The 21828-nt window shown below is 38.0% G+C and overlaps 1 protein-coding gene across 1 annotated transcript in view; it reads right to left on the reverse strand.

The window, feature by feature from the left end:
* Window positions 1-3400: 3400 nt before the first annotated feature.
* The window catches only part of LOC131538601 (gastrula zinc finger protein XlCGF8.2DB-like), a 28961-nt gene continuing 10533 nt past the window's right edge, over window positions 3401-21828 (reverse strand). Inside the window, exons 4-5 of the mRNA XM_058772529.1 lie at window positions 13595-13720; window positions 3401-13513 (exon numbers count right to left, since the gene is read on the reverse strand). Of these exons, the coding sequence (XP_058628512.1) occupies window positions 12636-13513; window positions 13595-13720 (1004 nt within the window). The 3' untranslated portion in view covers window positions 3401-12635. The remainder of the gene's footprint in view (window positions 13514-13594; window positions 13721-21828) is intronic.

Here is a 21828-nt window from a genome sequence, read left to right on the forward strand (position 1 = left end):
AATATCGTCACATCGCCCAGCCCTACTTGACAGTGAATATTACCTTACACCATCAGCAGCTGTGTACTGTCTTGACTTGGGTTTTGTTGAGATGAATACCATGTTACCCACTCTGCCTGGTTTCACACCCTATCAAGTAAACAAACAAACAATGTAATGATGCGCTTGTTTTGTCTTCATTGTGCTTTTTAAACAAGGTGGGTAGAGTTTATATCCAATTTCAAAAATAAATGAAACATCAACAATTTATGATTAGCCTAAGTTCTTAATACTTACCAGTCTTCGTGGTTTATGCCATCGCTGCTCAGTTTCTGTGCAGCTGAGGACAGGCGGTACTGCTTTCAGTTGCAACGTAGAGTATTTCGTAGTCTGATACAGCAGTGCAACACTATGGTTGCAGAGAGCGGTTCCAGCCACACAGGAGCACTCAGCCAAAGCAATTTGAATTGGTGAGCTGTCCTTAAAAGTAATCTATGAATAAAACATAATTTTAGTATTACAATCAGACTATACAATTTAAAAAAATTAAAAAAAACAGAACAAATAAGCCAGCCTCACTAATCTCTTAAAATATTTTCTTGGTATTATAATACAGTTTGAACAACAGTGTTAGTAAAGCGTTGAACAGGTTATTATAGCCTAAATTGAGGGTACCAAATCAGCTCTTACCTCACACTGAATAATGTACCCATAATGAACAGGCCTACTTAAACTTATGCTCCAAAGAACGGGAGCAGTAACAACCAGTTTCTGGGGTGTCCTTGAAAGTATAGTTCAGGTTTAAATCAAATAAAGAGACTTAAGTTTTATTATTGTTATCCTACATCCACATCACCAACTATAGCCACAAAAATACCCCAGAATCTGACTTAAACTGGTTTAACACATTTTTTCCCCCCTACTCTGAGGTCGTGAGGCTTCTCATGCTTCCTCACGGACCTATAACAAACAGCCCTGACGCTCACCCTCCCTGCAGGGTCTTTGTTTGACACTGTGGGAATTCAACATCATTCATGTAATGTTAGACAAAACACACTGGACTTCTTTTCAACATTGTTACGATTTTTTTTTGGTAATTGTTATACACATTGTCAAATAAATAACCTGACAATACTGTAGTTTATTAAGGTTAAATATTGCTAACCTCTCTTCCTAAAAAAGAAATGGGGTAAACACACTTACATTCTCATTTTAAGAGGTGTTCTGAGTAAATGAGATTTGATTTGTTTACATTAGTTAATGTATTAGGCTAACTAACATGAACCATGAGCAATACATTTGTTACTGTGTTTATTAATCTTTGTTAATCTTAGTTCATAAAAATACAGCTGTTCATTGTTCATGTTACTTCACAGTGCATTAGGCGAACTAACGGGGTGCAACACGGAAAACACAGAATCGTGTAAATTCTCAATTGATGTTGGTTAAATATGCGCGAGCAAGAGAGAGCAAGACCGTTTGAAAACGATGAGAGAGAGAGAGTGCGCGCGGGCCGGGGCTCTCTCTGCTCGTTCTTTCAGTAACATGCACGCTTTTTCAGGGTGCTTATTTTTATTTTTGGTCGTAATTTATGCACCTCAACTAAAAAACTTTAAAAAACAATTGATAATTCTACAAAATCTAAAATCTCTACAGGACAATTGACCTAAATGTTAGCTTCTGCTAGCTAGTTAGTGGTACCACAATGTGAATGTGTTTTGCTGTCAATTTCAAACTTACCTTCATAGTTGTCAATAAAACTTGAAAGGTACATCTTGTACCCCTTTTCCCGTTTACTCCGGGGGGCAGAGCATTCATTTCGGACGAGTCTGTGGACGTCTGATATGGTTAGCTTGGGCAGGTCTTGGAGACATTTGGTGTAAAACATCGCCATCTTGCTGGAAGTATTGACCCACACACTCGAGGGAGCGGAAGTAAAACGGAAGTAGAGTCTTGCACCGAGCGAATTGACCATATGCACGATTACTTCCTGGTTTTAGATGAGCCAGCTCAGTCATTTCCAGTCAATTGTACTGTGCTGTAAGAGGCGCACCCTTTGCTTAGTTTCTGTACAAAATCCATTCACAATTTGAAGAAAATTTTTGTTTATCCAAGAGGACCAAACGTCCACGTATACCATTTCAGGAATGACAAACGCGGGTGTTAAATATTATGTGGGTAAATCTGCTAAATTGTTCAGGGACTCATTGCTATGATTGACATTGATAATGGAAGACAAGCCAATGTCAAAATATAGCTGTGCATTAAGTGATTCAGACTAAATTTAGGGTAGCCAAACTACAACAGTAACAAGTCAGTGTTGACTGAATATATTTAGCAGCTTTTACAGCTAAAGATAAAACTTAAATGTAGTTACTAAATTAAATCTAAAAATATTTCAAAATATTTAATGCATTATTTAATTGTTATACCATTAATAATGAACTTATTTCATTTGTAGTTAACTAGTTTAAACAATTCTCCCTTATATGCTGTTGGTGCCGGGGCATATTTATTTATTTATAAAATGACATGAGACTTTGTGATTGCTGCACTTGCTGTACTTTATACTTCAGTACAATAAAAGCACACAAATTTGGAGTTGAAATGGCAGCTGAGCTAATGAGTGATCCTCTGCTGCCATCTACTAGTTATAATGACAATTTAATAACATTTTCATCTTAAAAGTCTTTGTTTTTCGTTAGGAGACACATTTCTTTCATGTCATCTTCATGAATGAAAAATATATCTATAAAGTGAATTTTACTGCACAGCCAAATATTATAAGTACTATTTTTAATAATAAAGTCAAACAAAAATAAAATGTATGAAAATTGTTTCAAGTTTTTCCGCAAGTAATAAAAGTATGAAAAACAGTAAACAAGTTTCACCCAAATTTGATTTGTCTTTTAATTAATTAAATTTAAACACTTTTTTTTTTTTTGGTAAATAAAGGGGATTTACTATTAAAATTAAAATATGGAAGAAATATTGTGTGATTTCTTTAAAAATAAATATTATTTTTTTTTCAACAGTCGTAATAGTATCGCATACATTCTACTAAATAATAATAATATATTTCTGGCACAATGTCTTTAAGATAAACGTTTATTTTGACGGGTTGCCGTGAATACCTTTAAATTTCTGTGTGTAGCTATATGATATGACGCTGGTTTTACTCAAATGAAACGGTAAAATGCTCGTGAAGTGACTCTTAGAGCAGTTCTGTAGATGTTGTTTATGTATTTATGTCTTCACTGAGACGGCAGATGATTTAAGTGTAATGACCTACTTTTGATCAATTCATCCAAACTTTGACAAATTCCGTGACATTCCATGCTAAACTGTAAATTCCGTTTTTATAACTGGATTCCGTCCGCGTTTTCTGCATCACGGAAATCATCGGGCCGTACGCGTCAAGAACCGGGTTGACCAGGTACTTGGTACCACCGGTACTTAAAAAAAACCTGGTACCGTGACGTTTTCATTTTTTTAGTACCGACTTGGTACCGAAGTACCGGGTCTTTTGACAACACTAGTCTCAAGAGTCTCTACCTATATAAACCACAACATTAAATCAGCTTTACCGGAAGTTTATTTTATGTACAATATGGGTTGTTTTTTTGAGTATATTATTTATGGGTTTTATTTATTTTTTCGACATATGTAGTAATTAATTACAACATAAATTAATTACTGTAATCAAAGTTTTTCTTTTAGTTTTATAAGTCTGTTTTTGTTTCGTTTTTTTCATTATTTAGGTGGAGGCTCTAAATAAGCCCTTTGGGTTTTCTGCCTCTCCCTGCACAGTATATGGATTGTGTATATACATGTACAGTGGGTACGTAAAATATTCAAATTTTTCACTTTGTTATATTGCAGCCATTTGCTAAAATCATTCAAGTTCTTTTTTTTTCCTGATTAATGTACACACAGCACCCCATATTGACAGAAAAACAGAATTGTTGACATTTTTGCAGATTTATTAAAAAAGAAAAACTGAAATATCACATGGTCCTAAGTATTCAGACCCTTTTCTCAGTATTTAGTAGAAGCACCCTTTTGATCTAATACAGCCATGAGTCTTTTTGGGAAACATGCAACAAGTTTTCCTCTGCCATTCCTCCTTGCAGATCCTCTCCAGTTCTGTCAGGTTGGATGGTAAACGTTGGTGGACAGACATTTTTAGGTCTCTCCAGAGATGCTCAATTAGGTTTAAGTCAGGGCTCTGGCTGGGCCATTCAAGAACAGTCATGGAGTTGTTGTGAAGCCACTCCTTCGTTATTTTAGCTGTGTGCTTAGGGTCATTGTTAGAGCTGCACGATTCTGGATAAATTGAGAATCACAATTTTTTTTGTCTCGAATTGAGATCACGATTTTCCCACGATTCTAGACTAAACAAAATAGTGTGTGACAAAATATTATTGCTGCAGTCTATTCAAGTGTTTAATTCATTTGAATGAATTACTAAACATGTTAATATATATATATCTTCAACATATATTTAAATACACCAATTTTTAATATTAAAATTTTGAAAAAAATGGTTTGAATGAATGATTGACTCACTTAAATGCCTCACTTGTTTTATTTATTAATGGATTAATCAGCGTTTTTGAACAAATCTCTTTAATGAAAGATTCAATGACAAATATATTTTAACAGTCACTAGGTGGCAAAAAAATGCAATCGACACTTTATTTGAAGTGCCAGTTACTTTCAAAAAGGGATTTACTCTATTTACATGCGCAAGAATAATGTAAGGACTTAATCGCATTATGATGTTTACATGTCAAGAGCAAAGCTCTTCACTCCCGTTTACATGCAATTTCCATTATTCTTATTATTCGCGAGTTGTATTTTTATTTTATTTTTTTTTTTACTGCCTCATGTACCCCACTGCACAGCACAAATGATGGACTCAGAAAGAGCAGGTGTGTTACTGGCCGCTGTTTTAATTCATTTAAGTCTAATGCAAAACACTTTTGTATGGTTGTATTCCATGCTTTGGCACCATAGAAATGTGACGGCAATTCGTTTGCTTACGCTGCCGTCGCGTTCTGCTCGCCGTTTCTGAATGGAACAGAAACTGGTGGCAGCAAGTTGTGTTTTCCTGAGAAATGCGATGCTTTCTTCCCCTCCATCGTTTCTAATTTGCGTATTATTACAGGTGTCGCGTCATTCATGTCACGAGCACATGCGCACTTCGGTCAGAGAGCGGCAATAGGCTACTCCGATTAAGGTGTTTACATGCCTGCATATTTTGATTAAAATCAGCGTACGCCACTTATGTAATACGATTATGCTTGCTCCGATTATGAGCTTAATCGCATTATTTAAATCGAAGTATTGAGTTTACATGAGATAAAAGTTTAAATCGCAATATTGCCAAAATCTCATCGCATTGAGAGGATTCATGTAAACGCTGTTTATATCTGAACTGCAAACTTTCATCCCAGTATTTCTGTGATAATATGAATGACTATATAAGACAGAAGTAATACTGTGCAGTTGAAAAGACTGTTTGTGAAGCTGTTTCTTACCAAAACATGTTAAATGTCTGCTCTCTGTGTCAGTGGCAGCGCGAATGCAGATTTGAACGTTGTATGATTTTTTTTTCAAAGGTTTAATAGACACGGGCGAATCGTCATTTAAAAATTAGATTGTGTGGGTGTTTGAATCGAGATCGTGATCTTTTAACGATTAATCGTGCAGCTCTTGTCATCGTCTTGTTGGAAGGTAAACGGCTGGCAGCTAGGGGTGTGCAATATTGACAAAAAATGATATCCTATTTTCTAGGATTTTATCGATAACGAGAATTAGACGATATTTTGCTTGTGGTATTGTGCTGGTAGTCTAGCTGATTTTGATATTCTTCATATTCTGTGTGGTGGTCAGTTCACAGCAGTGATAGAAATTAATCTTTTCCAATAAGTTTAAATTGATTTTTACCTTTTATGGTCATTTTCACAATTAAGCCATTTTTTCTAAAAATGTGCATCATCATTTGAGTCAAATTCTTACATTTAATCAGTCAATTAGGATAATAAGACATTTGGGCTGTTATCAAGCAAATGAAATCAGTACCAACAAAATTGATCTTTGAATCTGAATTTTGAATTTCTGAAGTGGCATTTAGATGCACTTACACCCTGCTTAATGCAGGACATGAATGCATTTAACCTGCAGTTACACATACATATATAATGTTTTAATACTGTAAACATAAAACATTGAATACTGATATTTGAAATTATAAAAAAAAAAGAAGATACTTTAAATGTGAAATTACAATCGCCAGCAGGTGGCATCAAGTCACTGTTAATAAGTCAGTCACTCTGATTGAACCGAATCATTTAAACGGTTGATTCATTCAGGAACGAAACGAAACGAAACACAGTCATGTTGCTCAGAGACGCGAAACAGTGCTGTGGCTTTGTTTGGAATTATTTTTGTTGTCGAAATGGAGCAAAAACAGGAAATATGCTGTCTAAAACATAAGTTAATATTCACTTCTTGTTTATTGAACTGTTGTATAAAATCAATATCACATTTGTAATCATGCTGATTTTTGGAGGAAAAAACGGCACTGTTCGTGTGATATTAACTATATGAAATGATATAAAGCCCCCATATCTTGAATTTTGTTATGCATTTTAATAGGCTCAATAATGCAGTGAAAACGCACTGTAAATGCACACGCGCACTAGTCTAATCTACTAGACTTCATCATGTTATGTATGCGTGCACTCTCTGTAGGTGTTTGGTTTGGTTTTTGCAGTATACTCTAATATCAAATCGCACATCGTTAAAACAATTACGATATTATCGCAGCTCCTTACGTGAGCATCCTGACAATTAAAGGCCTTAACGATTGTACCTGATGATCCTGAACATTGTGTCACACACTTGTCCCTGCATTTCTTGTGTTTGGCACTCTCTGTATTTAACCAAGCTCTCGAGCTTAAAATGTGTAGATTCGGTGGCGAATGCTGTTAGTGTTACCCGCAAACTCCGTCCCACAGGCTTTAAAGTGAATGCAGTGCATAGAGCACAGTGCATTTTCATAGCGGAGCCACTCAAAGTCTTTCAACCATTCTCTCCAAAAACTACGTCTTTTCGCTGGTGGGTCAACATTCACCACATGATCGCTATCATCAGCACTATTATTTGTAACTTTAGGCGGTTTACAAAAGAAATCTGTCAAGTGTTTCCTTTCATTTTCTCTCTTCTTCAGCCCTTTGTATTTCCGCGGTAGTTAGCTCCCCGTCACCTGACAGCGGAAAGCAGTGACTGAGTGATTGACAGCTAATATTAACCAATCTAAAATCTGCATTCAATTTATATCTTCAGTACAAGTGAAATGTGATTATTAAATCAGCTAATGGTTTGTTTTCTCCAGCCTGGGGTTTCCAAGCAGCTGTGGCTCTAAACCTGCTGCTCAATCGAGCGCCGATGAGCCCCTAAATAGTGCATATCCTGGTCTGCTTTGAAGAGGAAGATCGCTTCGTCCTCATCCTGGAGTATTCACAGCTCTCCGAAGACTTGTTCAAATTCGTCTTTATGGAAACGTTGAGTGAATCTCAGGCACGAGGCCTGGTGTACCTGTTTCTTTTGATGATGATGAATAACCAGATGGACATCAGCTGACGGTTCGACTCTTCTTTTAATCTCTGATAAGACATAAGAGTATGTACAGTATATGTGGTGTGAATTCACCCTTTTTCATTTCTGTAACATGAATGTGTAAAGTGCAATGTAATTAGCATGCTTCGAGTTCACATCGGACAGAAAAGTGATCAAACCTGATGAAAATAGGAAAATAATCAAATATACAGGTAAAATAATGTCCCAGATATGATTTAAATGACAAATTTAAGTACAAAAGTAGTTTAAAAGATAAAGATGTAATTAGATGAATCAGAGATCATGAGAAACACACCTCTCCCATGCAGAGACAGTGCAGAAAGGGAAGGGGAGGTGCAAAAACAGGAAATTAAGACCAACATTGCAGTCAGAAATTTAAAGGGGAAGGTGCACACACACACAGACAGGCATATCAGATACACGTTTGAACATTTGTGTAATTCTAAATACATGAACATAATACTTTTCATATCTGTTACACATATTCATTAACAGGATATGCCTACCCACCTGAGTACTTCGTGGATGTTGAATACGAGGCCGAGCCAACTTGGTTCATCTTTACAACACAAATTAAGGTAATACAGGTGCATCTCAATAAATTAGAATGTCGTGGAAAAGTTAAAGTTGAAGTAGTTTAAGTCTTTGTTTCTTTTAATTGTGATGATTTTGGCTGACATTTAACAAAAACCCACCAATTCACTCTCAACAAATTAGAATATGGTGACATGCCAATCAGCTCAAAACAAGTATCCAAGCATGTTATCAAAGTTGAGTGGGAAAAAAAAAAAGCAATGGTTAAATTGATTTTTACCTTTTATGGTCATTTTCACAATTAAGCCATTTTTTCTAAAAATGTGCATCATCATTTGAGTCAAATTCTTACATTTAATCAGTCAATTAGGATAATAAGACATTTGGGCTGTTATCAAGCAAATTAAATCAGTACCAACAAAATTAATCTTTGAATCTGAATTTTGAATTTCTGAAGTGGCATTTAGATGCACTTACACCCTGCTTAATGCAGGACATGAATGCATTTAACCTGCAGTTACACATACATATATAATCAGCTCAAAACAAGTATCCAAGCATGTTATCAAAGTTGAGTGGGAAAAAAAAAAAGCGTGGAAGAAAAAGACGCACAACCAACCGAGAGAACCGCAGCCTTATGAGGATTGTCAAGCAAAATCGATTCAAGAATTTGGGTGAACTTCACAAGGAATGGACTGAGGCTGGGGTCAAGGCATCAAGAGCCACCACACACAGACGTGTCGAGGAATTTGGCTACAGTTGTCGTATTCCTCTTGTTAAGCCACTCCTGAACCACAGACAACGTAAGAGGCATCTTACCTGGGCTAAGGAGAAGAAGAACTGTACTGTTGCCCAGTGGTCCAAAGTCCTCTTTTCAGATGAGAGCAAGTTTTGTATTTCATTTGGAGACCAAGGTCCAGTCTGTGATGATTTGGGGTGCAATGTCATCTGCTGGTGTTGGTCCATTGTGTTTTTTGAAAACCAAAGTCACTGCACCGTTTACCAAGAAATTTTGGAGCACTTCATGCTTCCTTCTGCTGACCAGCTTTTTAAAGATGCTGATTTAATTTTCCAACAGGATTTGGCACCTGCCCACACTGCCAAAAGCACCAAAAGTTGGTTAAATGACCATGGCGTTGGTGTGCTTGACTGGCCAGCAAACTCACCAGACCTGGACCCCATAGAGAATCTATGAGGTATTGTCAAGAGGAAAATGAGAAACAAGAGACCAAAAAATGCAGATGAGCTGAAGGCCACTGTCAAAAAAACCTGGGCTTCCATACCACCTCAGCAGTGCCACAAACTGATCACCTCCATGCCACGCCGAATTGAGGCAGTAATTAAAGCAAAAGGAGCCCCTACCAAGTATTGAGTACATATACAGAAAATGAACATACATTCTAGAAGGCCAACAATTCACTAAAAATGTTTTCTTTATTGGTCTTATGAAGTATTCTAATTTGTTGAGAGAGTGAATTGGTGGGTTTTAGTTAAATGTGAGCCAAAATCATCACAATTAAAAGAACCAAAGACTTAAACTACTTCAGTCTGTGTGCATTGAATTTATTTAATACACAAGTTTCACAATTTGAGTTGAATTACTGAAATAAATTAACTTTTCCAAGACATTCTAATTTATTGAGATGCACCTGTATGATAGCAAGGGTGACTCCAGATGTGCCGGCCAACACAAAAATAGCCAACTTTGTGTCACAGCTTGGCAAGGAAAAGCATGTATATGGATACACACAGATGGACAGCTATCAATACATTAAAGTCGATTTCCAAACCGGGGATGTGTGCGCAACCAAAGACACAATGAAGGGGTGTCGCGGTCACGATTACTGTTGTTTTTTTTTCAGCTTTATACTATAAAACGTCGACACACACAAAACATAAGGGCCAGATTGAGCTTGTATTTAATCCACCAACCACAAGTAAGTAATCTGTCATCCTTTACAAAAATAATATAAGGGTTCCTTACTTTTTTGAAGTCATACACAGTAACATCACTGGTGTTAAATAATCACTTATTTAAAAAAACAACAACAAAAAAAAACAGTCTCCTCTTGGCTTTCATCAAAATCCTCCTACATTTTTCTTTACAAATCCTCAATTTCAGATTAGTCGTGACCAGATTTTTGTTTTGCTGTCTCTCCTCCACACTTCCGCGTTCGTCACGAATCACTGGCGCATGCACGACGTGTACGTCCTACTTCATGTTTGGAAATGTAAACTGATATTTCCTACTGACACACTACAGCAAAAGATAGAAATAACCGACTTGAAACCATTTTTGAGCTGGTGAAAATACTAGTGTTTTAATCATTTTGGTTATTAGCATGAATATTACTGGGATTATTGACTGTTTATTATTACTTAAAAACACATATTAACATATTGATGTCTTATTCTGCGAGAATTTGTTCTAAATCCTTAAACCTACTCAATTCTTAAACTTAACAACTACATTAATAAGCAGTGATTAGGAGTATATTGAGGCAAAAGTCATAGATGACTACATAAATTATTCTGGTCACACTTTAGAGTAGAGTCCAATTCTCACTATTAACTATTATTTATTTGAAAAAAATTAAAAGAACCGTTTCATGTTTATCCTTGTATCATTAACTTGTCGAGGTTGATATAGGATTTAGAAAGTAATAAGTAATTAAATACTTTTTGGAGAGAGTAATTTGTATAGTAATCTAATTACACTGTTGAAGATGTAATTAGTATATAGTAATTAATTACTTTTTTAGAGTAGCTTATCCAACACTGGTCATAGGGCAAGTAAAACCTGGGCTAATTTTCATTTTTGGGTGAACTATCCCTTTAACACTTTTTTTTTTTAAATGCTTGGATATAATACATATAAACCTAAGATCATTTGTTCATTGAACTAAAATCACCAGTTCAAAATGACACAACTTTACATCAAAATGCAACTCACATTACATCTGAGTCGAGTGTGACTTAATTTCATTACAATGATCTCTATCAATTGATACAACTCCTCAAAATGCTAAGTAACTTGCATAACTGATTTTGAGGAGGCCCAATAGCAAAATCAGTACAAGTGGCCCAGAGTTCCTAGCAATGGCATTGATTGCAATCATGGTTTCAGGCCCATCCATAGTTTACCACCTTGTCGTTACCCCCCTACTCCCCTATCTTTAACCCGACTGAGGAGTTTTTCTCCACATGAAGGTGGAAGGTTTACAATAGGCCCCCTCTCAAACAAGTCACGCTACTCCAATGACATCACAGGAGGAGATTAATGTCAGGCCTGTTTTTGCCATGCCAAAAGATTATTTCCAAGATGTTTAGCCAATGAAAACATCCATTATGATGTGAATGAGAACCTGTGGCCAAATCCATAAGACAGGATTGATAAAAAACAAAAAGTGCTGTGAGGAACACTACAGTTGACATTTTACTGTAGTTTTTTCTTATCTAAAGTTTTTGAAAAACCTGTTGTGAGTTATTTCATCAATCATTTTCAGATTTTGTTCAATGATTCCAATGTCTGTACTTTTCTCTTTAGTCTATTACAATGATGTATGAATGTGTACTACAATAATGACGTGTTTTTTGTACTACTGTATTTATTGATTGTACTAACAACTACACAGTGAAACTATGGGTATCTTGTGTGTGGGTGATCTAAAGTAATGTGAACCAATGATTCTGCAAATGCAATGCTTCTTTAAAGATATGATCGAAACATGCAAAGTTTTGAACATTGGGCAGTCTGTGTTACAAGTAATGACTGTTTTGAGTTTTGAAAAATGACATCAAGGTTTTGAAATTGGTGACATAATGATTGTAAAAAACTGTAATACTCAGATCAGGTAACTTTGTTCATACATTCTTTGTTTAGCTCACAGGTAGCATTTAAAAACTACAAAGCCACCTGTAGTGGGAAATCTACAAAAAGTTGATCTAGTTCCCTTATTTACATATTTTGGAAAGTCCTGAGGGTGAGTCAATAAACAGCAAATTTAAAGTTTTTGGTGACATCTCCTGCAGTAGTTATCTCCCAAAGTGAATCTTCACATGTTCCTTAAGGTAGGGTGACCATACATGCCATTTTTCCAGGATGCGTCCTTGCAAGGATTTGTTTTGGCTTTGTTTTCCTGTTTTCATGCTTGCTGAAGGTAATGATCGAAAAGTAGTTTGACCAATAACATGCAGGCATTGTACATAATTGACCAATTATGGTGTGTGTGAGAAGCGATGCAAATACGCGTACATATTTGGTGTGTTCGACTTAAAGCGGTGCGGCTCAGACAATCAGTGTTTGACATCAAAGTACCTCGAGAGCGTTTTGAAAGCATAAGGAACTGCCTATTTGGTACTTCGATGTCAAACACCGATCGGTCTGCACACACAAAAAGCCAAAACCTAGATATTTTAGACAATATGGAAATCCTGGCCAGGATGCGTCTGGGAAAAATGGCAGGTATGGTCACCTAGTTAAGGGTTGCTTTATGTCTGAAACTCTTTCCACACAGATCACATGTGAACGGCTTCTCTCCAGTGTGAACTTTCACGTGAGTCTTGATGCTTTTATCACTGAAACTTCTTCCGCACTGCTGACATATAAAATAGTCCTCTCTTGAGTGAATCCTCATGTGGCATTTAAGGGTGTCTTTGTGTGAGAAACTCTTTCCACACTTATCACATGTGAAAGGCTTCTCTCCAGTGTGAACTCTCATGTGTTTTTTCAGGTATGTCTTTTGACTGAAACTCTTTCCACACTGATCACATGCGAAAGGCTTCTCTCTAGTGTGAATTGTCATGTGTTTTTTCAGGTCTGGATTTCGAAAGAAACTCTTTCCACACTGTTGGCAGGTGAAAGGCTTCTCTCCAGTGTGAATTCCCATGTGGCCTTTAAGGGTCCCTTTTTGTCTGAAACTCTTTCCACACTGATTACATGTGAACGGCCTCTCTCCAGTGTGAACTATCATATGGGCACGAAGGACACTTTTTTGTTTAAAGCTCTTTCCACATTGGGGGCAGGTAAAAGTCCTCTCTCCAGTGTGAAGAATCATGTGGTTTTTAAAGTGCCCTATTTGAGTGAAACTCTTTCCACATTGTTGACAGGTGTAAGGTTTCTCTCCCGTGTGAATTCTCATGTGGACTTTAAGGTTACATTTTAGACTGAAACTCTTTCCACATTGATGACAGGTGCTAGATTTGAAAGATTTCTTCTGGGTTCTTTTTCGTGTGGAAGTCTTTTTGGTCTTTGTGGATTTTTTCCCAGTTATACAATTATGATGTTCCTCATACTTTTCCTTATCTTCCATTTCATTTAGTTCTTGACTCTCCTCTTTGAGTGGCATCAGGTCTACAGTGAAAAAACAAATACACGTTAACCCCAGACTGTAACATTGTTTGCCTGTTGCAACATAACTCCAGACTGGTTCACCTGCTTTTCGTGTGGAAGTCTTTTTGGTCTTTGTGGATTTTTCCCCAGTTATATAACGTTCCTCATACTTTTCCTTCTCTTCTATTTCATTTAGTTCTTGACTCTCCTCTTTGAGTGGCATCCGGTCTACAGTGAAAAAAACAAATACACGTTAACCCCACACTGTAAAACCTGACTGTAACGTTGCTTGCCTGTTGCAACATAACTCCAGACTGGCTCACCTACCGCAGGTACTTCAATTACTCTACCTCTTTTAAAAGCACCGTTGAATCTCCCAAACTCTTTTCTTGCCCTTGAATACTTGATGGCCGCTCATTTGCAGCCTGCTTTACACAGCTGATGCCCCACACACACATACAGCACAAAACTCAGTACGCACACACATACGACACACACCTAACAAGATCAATGCTGGTGGGATTATTTTCCCTATCTGTATTTTGTGTGTGTGAACTATAAGACTGTTCTGAGTTAAAAGGGAAAACGGACTTTTGTGTTTCATTGACTTGTGAACTCAAGGACTGTTTACGGTTTCATTTTTCAATGGTCTCATGATCTCGTCAAGATTGAAGCGAACGAGTGGAAAGCCTTCTTTCTTCCTCAATGCATCTATGTTTTTTTGGTTGGTTTTGACTCCCGTGTACTTAGTCTGTGTAAAGTCAATATTAAATATATGTTCTGAGTTTGTCACACCACAGAAAAACGTGTTATTAACCACCCAGCCAAATTTGAATGCTTAAAAAAACCGCCAAGTAAATAAAATAAGGTATCAAAATCTTGAATAAATAAGCTGTATTCTCTGCTCTCAAATGCTGGGGGCGTGTCCATTGGCGGCGCTGAAACCACGCCCACTCACAGGAAAGCTGCCGTCTCTCTCTCAACTGTCTTCCTCTAGCAACAGCTTAATTTAAATAAGGCGACCAAGCTCAGTTGCTTAGTAAATTAATCGCAACCAGCCATTAAGATGACGGAGGCATAGCTAGCTAGCAAAATGTAGGCTGTAGTAACTAACGGTAATGACAGTAACTCGCGCTTGAGCGATGGACCACTGATGCTACTGCACTCTAGTTATTATGTGTGTTCGACATGAAGCTGCACAGAACGATCAGTGTTTGACATCAAAGCACTGTGAGAGCGATTTGAAAGCATAAGGAGCGTCCGCTCTCTATAGCTCTCACTGTACTTTGATGTCACACACCGATCGGTCTGTGCAGTCAGTGTTGCTTCAAGTCCACTTATAGTGTTGGGGTAGGGGCTGTGCTTGGTGGCTCGATTGCATCATCGAGTCATGATTTAGCCCCGCCCAAAAAAATCCTGATCATGAAAATGCTGAAAAACTGTTCTAACGGTACAACTCCATAATTAAGTACTACATAGTTAACAGTCTCTGTAACATGTTTCAGCAATGCATTTCTTACATTTATAACGTGTTTACAAACAATTCTCAGAATTGACTTTACACGGACTTTAACATTCTACTGACTTGAAAAAAAGTTGTGTGTGTTAGTGGGTTATTTAAACCATTTGCATTTTCCTCTGTGATGGTGTAAAGGTGACAAATTTTTTGACTTGGCAAATTTTTATTTTTATTTTTTTGTCTTTTCTGGTGCCTGAACAATTTAATTTAGGTATTTACTTAACTCTTTCCCTGCCAACATTTTTTTCTAACAACACTTGAATGTAGATAGGCTTCATTAAAACAACAACATTTTGTGCAAAAAGCTTAGAAAATTGCATTTTTATCAAATACTACATCTGGATCATTTTCAGTAATATCAAAGTAAAGATACAATAGATGGCATCCATCAGTACTCCCAAAGCTTGCACAGGCTTTTACCATTTTCTGGATCCACATTTCTCTCTGTAATATTAGGTAGTTTTCATTTATATGCGGTTAGTGCTGATGATCGCATTATTTTTTATATGCATGTGCTTACATATGAGATCTCTTGTTTCTGCAGACCAGAAACAAAGAGACCAGGGGTCTGCAACCTTCAACGTCAAAAGAGCCATTTTGGCCCCTTTCCCACCAAATACAATTCACGTGGAGCCACAAAATATTTCATGCCCAAATAAAGATAATATAGCTAAAGTATTATGTTCCAGGGCAGGGGAGTAGCAATCATTTCAGAAGTGAGAGGGACAGAAATGTCGTAATAATAGTAATCATAATATTTATGCATGTATAATTGACAAAAATATTATCTCTTACTTTTAATTGGATAAGAAATAAAATACACTGCTGGACAATAACCAATAATTTGTCTTCTATAATATTTTTGATAAATATTTTACTAATGACAATTTTATGGTTATGATTGTGCAATCAGTATATATACACAAACTACAAACACTTTTTTCCATTTTTAATCACAGAATAAGACAGAAAATATATTTTATAGCTTCTGTACTGTAATTAATGCTGTCAATTACCACTGTATAATTCATATTTATTACCTGGAGAAGACTTGAAAACACACACAAACCATATCGTTTTCACGTTTCATCCGTTAAATTTTATGCTTGTTGTTCAGCTTAGCTACAGCAATAGCGGGATGCCTGTCAAAAGTTATTATTACTTCTCAAATGAGTCCGTTTTGGACTTTCTGCGCGAGAGCGCCCTCTGGCTTCGAGTATGAATGAAACACAGCACAGGAGAGTGTTCAGCTCTCCGTGATGTACACATCGTTTTGAATATGAATAAAACGGATCCAAAACGACTCGACTAACTTTTCTCTTTTAATTTAAATCTAGATTTATTCACTTAACCACACTTGACCGAGAAAAAGTGCAGGGGAAGAGTTTAGGTTGTATTAAAAGTCGTATTGTACACCCCACGCTATAGGGAGCCACCTCAGAGGGATGAAAGAGGGTTGCCGACCCCTGTTCTAGACTCCTTCAGGAGATGCGTTATAGCGCAAGGATATGCTGTATGCAAAGAATGCAATGACTGTGGCAGCTTTAACATTTGAAAGGATACTATGGCAAAGTTATTGCTTTCTTTATTCAAACTGATATTTTTTTCATGAATTTATGATTGACCTGAAGAATATCATACACTTGGAAAATTATGAGCTATATCATGCTCGTAGACACTACGAGTGTGACAATACACTTAGCTCACGAGATGAGACAAAATGCAGATACTTGGTTCACTAGAACAAGACAATATTTTAATACTTTAAGAAATTTTCAAATGGCAAAATATTTGTCTTTTAAATCACAAAAAGTAAAACAATGCAGTTGTATTTGGAAATGTTTAACTAATCTAGGGCTGTAACTAATGATTGTTTAGGTAATCAAGTAATCTACTGATTATTTTGACAAGTGAGTAATCTGATGTTTGTTAGTAATACAAATAGAACTAAGTGAAAAACAGGCTTTAATATGACTATTTATATATAAAGTAACAATGAGGCAATAATAATTGGCTCAAATAAAGTTTCAAAACCAAGTACACAGTTTTATTGAACAACACTGTTAAAATACATAATGTAATACGCCTATTAGGGATGAGCGAGTACAACATTATCTGTATCTGTTAACCATATGAATTATCTGTATCTGTACTCGGACTGGGCGGGGCCTAACCCGGAAGTGGGCGGGATTTAACCTGGAAGTGGGTCGGGTTGTCTTGAAATGGGCAGGGCTTTAACCGGTATGTTATTTTAAGCATGCAATTGATATGGGTTGATCAGAAATTGTTATATTTATTGCTGATTAGAAAACTATTTACATGACAGCATCAGCATTGAGCTTCAGATCAATGGTTTTGATCACGATAACAAACCAACTATATACACAGAACAAGTTTTGCAACAATGAATACAACACATGCGGTTGCAATTATGAAGTAAAATGTAATGAACGAGTTTTCATCTCAACATAACTTTCTTTTTTTAACTTTTAATTTTTTCATGATCAGTGTGATTTTTTATTTTTTGGTTCTTTTTTATTTTTTTTATTTCCACACCAGGTATGTGTGTGTGTGTGAGTGTGAGAGTGAGTGAGTGAGTAAGAGAGAGACAGAGAGAGAAAGAAAGAGAAAAAGAGAGAAAGAGAGAGGGGGGGGGGGACTGGGACTGTGTTCTACGGATCAAATAGTCCGACGCTGTTTTTCAGATCTGCATTGACTTTAATGAAGACCAGTTGTTCCACATGGCTAGGGTCTAAGTTTGCACGCTGTGGACTGACCACATTTCCAGCTGTGCTAAAAACACGCTCAGACTGGACACTTGTAGGTGGACAACTGAGATGCTGCAGTGCAAAGCGTGTAAGATTGGGCCAGCACTGAAGCTTGCCTGACCAGTATTTCACTGGGTCATTGGTAAGGCTGATGTCCCCATCTGCCAGGTAGGCCTCCACATCACCTGATGGTAAATGTGTCCTCATTGGAATAGCTGATTTATTTTTCTGCAGGAAAGACAAGACTGAAGTGCTGCTGGTGGCAGGTGTCTCTTCTGTGTTTCTTGCAGGTGTAGCCACAGGGTCACAGAGCTCCATCCTGAGGAGTAATGTCCTCTTCAGTGCCTCCACATCAACATTGTTTGGAAAACAGCTGGCCTTATATCTGGGGTCAAGGAGAGTGGCAAGCAGAAATGTGGAGTTTGCAAAAATTGGTTCGAAACGCCATTTTAGTTCTTTGCTCAGATTGGCTGCCAGATTCCTTGCTGCTGTGCCTAACCTTTCCCTGGACTCAGAAGCAACATCTTGGCCCAGCCCCACTGTGGCACCCTGATCGTCATCACCAGCCATGAACTGATCAGATTCATCCTCAGATTCCTCACCAGCATGCAGTGACCTGATGATGGAGCACCGGCCATGCAGGAGGGGGATGACCTCAGAGATGGAGGCGCTGTGTTTTGAGAGCGCCCGTGTGACCTCCTCAAAAGGACTAAGAACAGTGAGCATGTCTGATGCTAACCCCCACTCATTTGGATAGATGATTGTTGGAGCTTTACCCGTGTTAGACTCCTGTGTCATAATCTGCACAGCCCTGTGCTGCTCCACCAGCCGCTGGAGCATGTAGAACGTATAGTTCCACCTTGTTTTTACATCTGATATGAGCGTGTGCTGGGGGAGGTTCAACTGTGTTTGCAGCTCATGTAGTCTGTTGCTGGCTTTGCTTGAGCGATGAACATGGCCAGATATGCTCCTGGCTTTGGAGAGAAGGGATGTCACAACCCTGTCCTTCTCCAGTGCTTTGATCACCACCAAGTGAAGCGTATGGGACACGCAACGGATGTGCCCATATTCAGTCAAAGCTTTCACCATGTTTGCTGCATTATCTGAAACAACAAACCGTATTGTGACAGACTGACCAACAGACTCTTCCCACTCTCTCATCTTTTCCTTAAGGCAGCACAGAATGTTGTTTGATGTGTGCTCAATGTCCAGCACACCAACATTTTGCAGCCCTGCTTTCCTCTGTACTGAAGCTTCCCCTACACGTTCACACCAGTGCCCAGTAAGACAGAGATATGCATGTGCGTTGTGATTGCTGGTCCAGAGATCTGTAGTGAGGTTGATGACACCTCCTTCAGCTGCCTTAAGTGACTGGACCAACTCCCCTCTCATTGCCTCATACAGCTCAGGCACTACAGTTCGACTGAAATAGTGCCTCGAAGGTATCTTATACTTGGGCTCTAAAAAGCCAACAAGTGTCTTGAAGCCTCTCCTCTCCACCACAGAAAAAGGTTCAAGATCAGTGCAGATCATTTTACCAATCATCTCTGTAATTTGTTTTGACCGGGGATGGTTTGCTGAGAATGGCTGCTTTGCTGCAAATGCAGCGAGTATTGGTGAAGAGGAAGATGAATGTGAGCCCTTAGCAGCACCCAGCTGAACACCAGTGACCCGAGAAGGAAGAGGAGAGGAGGAGGAGGCGGCTGATACAGTGGGCTTTCTCATGTGATGAACATATAGCAGATGGTTATGTAGAGATGTTGTGTTGTAATGTTTTGCATCTCTACCTCTGCTTAGCTTGGACTTGCAAAGCTTGCAAATGGCTTTGGAGGGATCATTTTCAGAAACGGTGAAAGAATTGGACATACTGCAGAAGTCCTCTTGATCTTTAGTGGAGGAGGACCTCCATCCTCAGATGCAATATTGGTCTCAGTGGGGGAAAGGTGGGTGCTACTGCCACTGTTTTCATTGTCACTGATTTGACCCTCACTGTCCTGCAAGGTTAAGCAAACTCTGACCGGTGGTGCAGTGTCAGCTGAAGTACTCTCTGTATCACTCATTATTCTGTATCACTGATCATGAGAGAGAGGGGGAGAGAGTGTGTGTGTGTGTGTGTGTGTGTAGCTTAATTTGTAATATTGTTTATACTACAACTACCTTTATTTTTTTTATAAAATACAGCAAGAAAGTGTCACTCAGTGCGTGAAGTCAAAAAACTGGTTAGAGCCAGCAGACGGTTTAAAAAAGAAAAAAAAATCTCCGACAGGCAGAGACGCGAGTCGCATTCTACCAAGCACCACGTCTGAACAAACCCCACGTTTACCAAAACTCTACTGGTTAATAAGTAAGTACTACAAACAAACCAAAGTAAAAAACAAACCTGAAGCTGAAGAAACCCTAAACGTTAACGGAAAAAACCCGCGAACCTGAGTGACTGAGGAAGAGACAGAGAGAGAGAGCGCGCTGTTCTCTTCTCTTCTCAGTGTTCTGTGTGTGAGTGAGCAGAGCGGGACACAGCAACACAATAAATCTGTATGTGTGTAGGGGAGGGGCGCTGTGACTAGCCTATCACAGAACGCAGACACAGTCAGCTTCCCAATGAGAATTTTTATTCAATCCGAGCACAGATATTGACTCCTATTACTCGTATGATACTTGTACTCGGCAAAAGTGCTTTATCCGTACCGGATACTCGTTTCAGCCGAGTATCCGGCTCAACCCTAACGCCTATATTATAACAAAAACCTGCAGAGTGTGCCAACGGCCAGGTGATGTTTCATGTGATTCAACGACGTTTAAATCTACTTAATTATAATAGTTGGCCACATGCAAAGTCAGAAACTTATTTTGAAATCGCGATGTACAATAAATGGCATATTTAGAAATATGCTGATGTATTCTCCTGTGTTGGCAAAGGTTTATAAATGATTTACGTTACAAATCAAGTGAGTTTTCCTAGATGAATGTTAAGCAACCCAAACTCTCAGCATATGCAGAGGAGCAGTTTAGCCCCTTTCACACACAAGTTACAGTCTTTACTGGTAAATGACCATTAAGAGATCCTTTTCAAAAATCCCACTAAATTTGTTCTGGCAATCCTACCATTCTTATGGAGATGATGTGATTACTCTGAGCTGTTTACAAAGCTCCGCTGCTTTTTAAATAGCTTTTCTAAGTAAATATGGCACTAGATGGAAATCTTTGACCATTGTGCCTCGCAGCTTTTTCAATGCGTGTGCTCGAGACCCAGGCTTCTTTTCCAATGCGTGTCTTGTGTTTATAAGAGCAAAAACTTGGCTAGTAATGTTAGTTTGGTTGAGAGTGAACTTATGAACTCGAACGTGATATCAACAAGTTTTTTTTAAATGTAGGACAACACTCTTTTTTTCCCGCAGCCAAACGCTGCACGCCGGAGAACTTTAAGTCCCATGTAATAGCAAACATATCCACGTTGATTTACATGCATGTTTGCTGCACTAGTCTCTGTTTATAATGCCAGATACAAGTGTTATTTATTTGTTCGTTATGCATGTCTGACATTAAGTTGATGAATATTTTGTTTGTTTATTTCAGATAAAACCATATTGCTGCATCTGCATCACATTGCGAATCTGGCGTTTTGCACATTCATGGCACACTACTGTCTGTTGCCACATTTCTGCATCTGTAAGCCACAATTAACATCTGAAGACTACATTTGACAGTCTGTGGTCATAAGATGTTGTCGTATTTGATCAAGTGGATGTATCACCTGTGTGAACATTGAAGTATTCAGATAAAGAGTATAACTCTTCTCGGTCTCCTGTTGCACTTCTTACCCAAGTCCCGTGGTGGATTATCCTCAACACCCCTACGGATCTATTAAGCCTGAACAAACACATTTCTGTGAGCGTCCAAATGCGTATCTATACTTTGTGTGTGCATTTGTACGGGAGAGAGCGCGAGCGAGTATGTGCTGTTAAAACAGTTTAATTATGACACTCATGAAACATCCTTCAGAAATATTGTTAATCTCAGTGGAAAAATATAGTTTAGTCATGAAACTCTAG

The sequence above is a fragment of the Onychostoma macrolepis genome, chromosome 04 (assembly GCF_012432095.1).
Source record: "Onychostoma macrolepis isolate SWU-2019 chromosome 04, ASM1243209v1, whole genome shotgun sequence".
NCBI classification, from domain to species: Eukaryota; Metazoa; Chordata; class Actinopteri; order Cypriniformes; family Cyprinidae; genus Onychostoma; species Onychostoma macrolepis.